The 6067-nt window shown below is 42.3% G+C and overlaps 1 protein-coding gene across 1 annotated transcript; it reads left to right on the top strand.

Moving 5' to 3' along the window:
- Nucleotides 1-248: 248 nt before the first annotated feature.
- On the top strand, nucleotides 249-5840 carry C2H12orf42 (chromosome 2 C12orf42 homolog). Its single transcript, XM_036016995.1, has 2 exons — nucleotides 249-1060; nucleotides 4726-5840. Exons 1-2 carry the CDS (start codon nucleotides 655-657, stop codon nucleotides 5325-5327), a joined length of 1008 nt encoding a protein of 335 aa, XP_035872888.1. The 5' UTR covers nucleotides 249-654; the 3' UTR covers nucleotides 5328-5840.
- The last annotated feature ends 227 nt before the right edge of the window (nucleotides 5841-6067 follow it).

Genomic DNA, 6067 nt, shown 5'->3' with positions numbered 1-6067 from the left:
GTGTCTGAAGTAAAGGCTGCCTGCAGAGAGGTAATACTCTGAGGCTCTCGCATGTTCACAACTGTTTGGACCGAATAAAGCTTGTAACAAAGTACCTGAGACTTCTGATGAGCAAATTGGACTGGTGTCTCCCTGATAGCACGTTATAGTATCTTCGGGGTACTCAAACTACAGACACTAGAGTCCTGAGACCACAGGTCTGTATTTTTCAAAGCATTTCAGATATTGGCCAATGCATAGTCGGGGCTGGGAAATACTGAATTAGACTTAAACCATGTGTAACCTAGCAAAGAGCGCTGGACTTTAAATCACCAGCAATGGATTTTGTCTCAGGTTCTGTCACTACTGTGGTGGATACATTTGAAAAATTAACAAAAAAGCTAGAAGGCATTGGAGATGCACAAAGACCCTTCCATTTCCAACAGCCTCTATTCAATGCCAAAACCACTGATTGTTCCAGTCAATTTGGGCAACCTGGCCGTTGTATCATAGAGGAAACCTGATATCATTCAGGGGTCTATAAGACTGGGAGGCTTTGGGTTTCTGAGTTGAAGTCATTTGTGTTTGCTCAGGATAGAAATAAGAGACAAAAATCCATTCTTCCTATCATTAATTTAGTAGGTGTTGCTGAAGAAGTGATATTCATTCAAACTAATGTGTTTACTTGTTACACTATGTCCAGGAAGGATTCAGACTCCAATGTCATATAAGAAACTGCTGTGCCCTCACCAGAAAAATATCCCCAGTTGTCCTGCTGTAAGTATAGCCTCTTCGAAAGAACAAAGCCATGGAGAAGTCAGTCCCTTCCTAGCACCATCCAGTGGATGGGACGAGACCCCACTGATCTTCACCGTCAAACGAGAAATTAATAAGAGAGACAGAGGAGTACCCAAGCAGAGCTGGAGCTGCCCATCCGTGGAACAGCGAGTAACAGAGAAGCCTCTCGGATGTTACCCGGTATACCCCGTGCACCTGGAGGCTATAGGTACACACATCAACAGACACATGAGGACTCGGAACCAGCCCTCTCCCAGTTCCAAGAGAGATCTTGTCCCACCGGGTAAGTCTCACTTTGTGATTCCTATTTCTTTTTTTTCTCTTTTCAATTGGTCATATTTTATTTATTTATTTTTTTAAAGATTTTATTTATTTATTTTTAGAGAGGGAAGGGAGGGAGAAAGAGAGAGAAAGAGAAGCATTGATGTGCGGTTGCTGGGGGTCATGGCCTGCAACCCAGGCATGTACCCTGACTAGGAATCGAACCTGAGACACTTTGGTTCACAGCCCGTGCTCAATCCACTAAGCTATGCCAGCCAGGGCCAGTTGGTCATATTTTATTTTTAATGTCAATATAAACAATAAAGTTACTGACTCAATGGCAAGTCCTGTTCTAGAAAGTTCTATAAGAACTGTATCAGACAGTTCTTAATGAAAGTCTACCCACTGCTAAGCACTGTATTGGAGGAAAGGACAAGTATGGGTAGCTAACATTAATTTGATGATTCAGGGATTGCACCAGATAATAATAATGGTTATTTTTATTTTCATTCTAGCACCCATTTATTAAAGTTCTCACCGTATGGCAGATATAGTGCTAAGCATTTCACATTATTTTATGAAATTCTCCTATAACGCTCTTAGGCAGAAAATGTGATTATCCCTATTTGAAGATTAGAAATCTGTGAATTCCTAGCATAGGATAAGATACATGATAATGAAGTGTCTCAAAATTACGAATAGGAGGAATGATTAAAAGTAATGAGATAGATCAGAGGAAATGAGCTTTGGAGCCAGGAAGATCTGGACTCAAATCTCTGCTTTTTTCCATTTCATTTCTGTAGCCATGATCAAGTCCCACAAATGTTTTCTGAGCCCAGTATTTCCATCTGTAAGCTAACAATAATTCCTGCCTTGAAGAGATGCTGTAATTAGTGGATTGGCATAAATAAAGATCCACGAACATAGCAGGGACTGAATCATGGTGGTGGTGACGGTGGTGGTGTTTATGGTTCTGACTGGAGGGGAAAAAACATAAGGAACCAATGCATATCTCCAAATATTCTAGGAACTGCCATGCAGAAGAAGAACTGGACCGATTTTATGTACCTTTTTAAAAAAAATTTTCTCTAAATGTTTGACAGTTTGTTGGACTTGACCAATAGTAGAAAGAGACAGATTTTTAAAAAGATTTTATTTATTTATTTTTAGAGGGAGGGTAAGGGAGGGAGAAAGAGAGGGAGAGAAACATCAATGTGTAGTTGCCTCTCATGCACTCACTACTGGGAACCTGGCTCATGAACCAGGCACGTGCCCTGACTGGGAATTAAATCAGTGACCCTTTGGTTCACAGGCCAGTGCTCAATCTACTGAGCCAGACCAGCCAGGGCAGAAAGACACAGATTTTGACACAATAAACAGAACTTCCTTTGAACCAGAGGAGAAAGTACTGTTTGGGCCAAAAGTGTTAAAAGCAGGGGCTGGGAGACTGTCTACCAAATACGCTGAGTCACAGGGATTCCTTCATCTCTGGGAAGCAGGGCTTGAGCATGGGATGCCGAGGATGCTGCCTGGTTAACATTTTTTTGAAGTCTCATTATGGGTGAGGCAATGTGCTCAAGTCTGAACATACATCCCCAATTTTGATCCATATGGCCACCCTCTGAGATTGCAACTGTTGTTTTCCCACAGTTTAGAGACAGAACTGGAAGCCCGTCGAGATTCTGTAATTTGGCCAGGTTTCAACCCTTCAGTAGAGGTCACAGAATCCCTCTAGTAAGATTCTAAATATGACAATGACAGCTCTTGGGTACCAGACACTGACAATGTACTAGATGTTTTGCATGTTCTCGCTCTTCTCTCGGATACTTAACTAGTTTGCTTTTCCATTTTCTTCAGGTCTTTACTGAAAGGTCATCTGTGTGGGTCTATCCTAACCTTTCCTGCTTATTTTTCTCCTTAGGGCTGACTACTAGTTGACACTTAAACATTTCTTCATTTGCTTATTTAATAGTTTGCATCCTCTCCCCACTCTTTCTTCCCACAACTGTAACAGAAGCTTTATAAGTGCAGGGATATTGGCAGCTTTATTCTTTTCTCTGTCTCCAATGTCTAGAACACTGCCAGGCACATAACAGCCACTCAAATGTTAATGGATGAATAAACGAATGAACAAACTTAATCCTACTAGCAACTCTGGCAAATAGGTAATATAATCCTCATACTTCAGTTAGGGCTTAGGAGATGTGCTAGGATTTGAATCTGTGATGGCCTGACCGCAATGCCTTCTTTAATCCATTTTACCACACTGCCCCTCTAAAACAGTTACAGAAACGTGTTATCACAGTTTATTCAGGGAAGGGATGTCTATCACTTGTTTCAAGGCAGAGGACAACGTGTTCTTCTAGGTCATATGTTTTGCTCCACATTCCAGGGCCACATCCATGTTCTCTTGTGGGATCTTCTTGCTCTGATTATTGATAATGATAAAGGAGTCATCTTCCAAGACTGAAATTCAAATTGACAAGCAGCTATTAAGCATTTTGGGTTTTTTTATGCTTTTAATTTTATTTCCTTCCATATTTTTTATTGTTAAAGTACAGTTGTCTCCATACCACCCCCCTCCCACCACTATCCCCACCCCAGCCATCCCCTCGTAAGCATTTAGTTTTCACAAGGCAATGTGTTTGGCTCTCCGAAAGCACGGGCGCTTACCCGGAGATACTGAAAGGCCATCCCACCTTTATTTCCAAGAAATGATTCTCACAGTGGAGAAATCAGACACACTAGAAAATGTTCACTCTTTGATGAGGGTATGTTGAGTGTGTCATGGGCCACATGGGCTCCATACAAACCGAGTATAAAACAGTGTGTGAGGAACTAAACTGAATTACTTAGACATAGGGTGGCTCTTGCCACCTGCTCTTACAAAGGTAATGCGCATTTTAGTTCTTTTACATACTTTTGAACTTGCAAATGATCTTGTAGGTTGTTCCCAATATTTTAGACATCTATATGCTATTTAAACATCTTTAAAATCTTGTAGAAAGTGATTTAAAGCACGTGAATGATCTTAGCTACTTCCAAATTAGACTTTAATTTGTGTAGGTCAATGGGCAGAATTTCTCTGGTAAAAACTTCAAGAATATATTCGTTTGATATATATATATACACACACATGGAAATGCAGGTGGGAAATATATATGTATTTCTTTTATAATATTGGCTATATTATCGCAAGAAATACCTCATATTTTACATACAAGAAAAGATTTAGTTGAACAAAGAAAGAATATATAAAATCTAGTATCATTAGTGAGTATGTAGGTGTTGTATAGACCCAGCCTCAGAGTAATTCACTAATTGCTTTCATTTTCAGCTTGTTTGAAATGCCTAATAAAACTCATGAAGTAATTGCTTCTTGGATTTTTAAATCATCAGTTGTAAATCTAAATGGGTTGTGGATTTTTATTTTTTTGCATGAGCTATAACCCCAGTTAATCATTTTTACTCACAAACTTTCCCCAAACTTAGAATCCGAGGCCCCCATTTTAGTCACCAGTTCTTCTGGTTCCCTCTCTTGAGAACTTTTGAACAGTTTTCCTTGAAGTAAAGGTTTGTGAGGATTCTGTAAAAATTATTTGGAGGGAGTGCTTTCAAGCAACAGGAAAGGAACAGATAACATTTTATTTTCTTAAAGAAATGTACGGGGCACGTGAGGGTAATAATGTCAGGGGATGTTTTTTTTCTTTCCCAATACATCGCAGGTGCTGATTTCTCAAACATTCAGTTATGAAGGAGAGACTTTTTTTTTTTTTTTAAGTCCTGGCGGGGGGCGGGTGCATTCCACACACTCCCGTGTCACTCCTACCCTTCTTTGCCCTCCAGGTCCTGCTGCGAGGCCTTCCACTGTCATCGGCATCTGCACGAGAAGCCATATCTCCTGCGCCCCTTTGAGGGTCTCCAGGAGTTCCCCCCAGTCGCAGGTGGAGGAGACGAAAGCAGCCGAAGTGGGCGCTCCGGCCAACCCGGATTCCCAAAGCGCCCTCCAGGGTGCGCCCGGAAATCCAGTCGGAAGAGGCGCAGTTGCCATGGCACCAGAGACGCTCCCCAAGCATCCTCATCCCCTGGGGAAAAGGGGGCCCAGGGCAGATGCCTCCCTCCCTGGCAATCTGGCAGGAGCACCCCTTTCTCAGTTTGCCGGGTCTCCCACCCAGCTCCCATCAAAGGGGTTAATCAAGGCTTGGTCTTGCCCCCCCATGCGCCCACCCCAGCGCTTCCAGACGGCTTGTTCACAGGCCCCTCCCTGGCCGGGGGTGAATGCTCGCTGACGCTGACCGCTGCGAGGGGATTGTTCTGCGAGCGCGGCCCATCTTCAAATCAATGCCTGCGCAGGACAACAGAAAGGGCCTCAGATGCACTGGTTTCCACAGAACCATTGTTAGGCTTTTGTGAAGCAGTTTTGAACCTAATAAATAATGTCAAAAGTCTCTATCGCAGCCAAAAATGTTCCTTTTGAAGCATTTCTAATGGTATTTTTGTTCCGCGGTGTCCCCCAGTGTCACAAAGAATTTGTGCCTCACAATGGGAATGGGGTACATCGCGTGCCACTTCGTAATGCGCCTCCAGGGACTGCGAGGACCCCGCTTTGTTCAGCTCGCGCAGGTAAACGGTTTCACTTGCCAACTTGGGATTTGGTTGAAGGATGTTTTCTAAGGGCCTTTTGAATTTCTAAACAGGGGTTTGGAAAACGTGAGCGCATGTTTGTAATTTAATAGTTAACATGAAATTCGATGACTCCTGAAGTGGCGAGGAGAATTCTACAGGCTGTACTGAGGTTTTTATGTCAGAAACCTGAAGCGGGATCCTCCTTTGAGGCCCTGAAACACTTGGAACTACGTTTAATGCAAAAGAGATACTGAATGTTCTGATTGTTAATAGAAAAAACACTGGAGCAGCTAAGGGAACGTTTTTGTCAAAGTGGATACGTTAGGCACTTGTTTTTCATTTTAGTTAAGTTAAACAGAGCAGAGATTGATTTTATCAGATGATTTTATGGGTTTATTTTTTT

This window comes from Phyllostomus discolor, chromosome 2 (assembly GCF_004126475.2).
Source record: "Phyllostomus discolor isolate MPI-MPIP mPhyDis1 chromosome 2, mPhyDis1.pri.v3, whole genome shotgun sequence".
NCBI classification, from domain to species: domain Eukaryota; kingdom Metazoa; phylum Chordata; class Mammalia; order Chiroptera; family Phyllostomidae; genus Phyllostomus; species Phyllostomus discolor.
Note: the sequence above shows the minus strand (reverse complement) of the source record. Positions and strands in the feature narration are given on the sequence as shown.

Coding starts and splice junctions, on each gene's coding strand:
- C2H12orf42 (XM_036016995.1), top strand. CDS start 655: ATGTGTTTACTTGTTACACTATGTCCAGGAAGGATTCAGACTCCAATG. Junction 1,061..4,725: donor GAGAGATCTTGTCCCACCGG/GTAAGTCTCACT, acceptor GAGGGTAATAAT/GTCAGGGGATGTTTTTTTTC.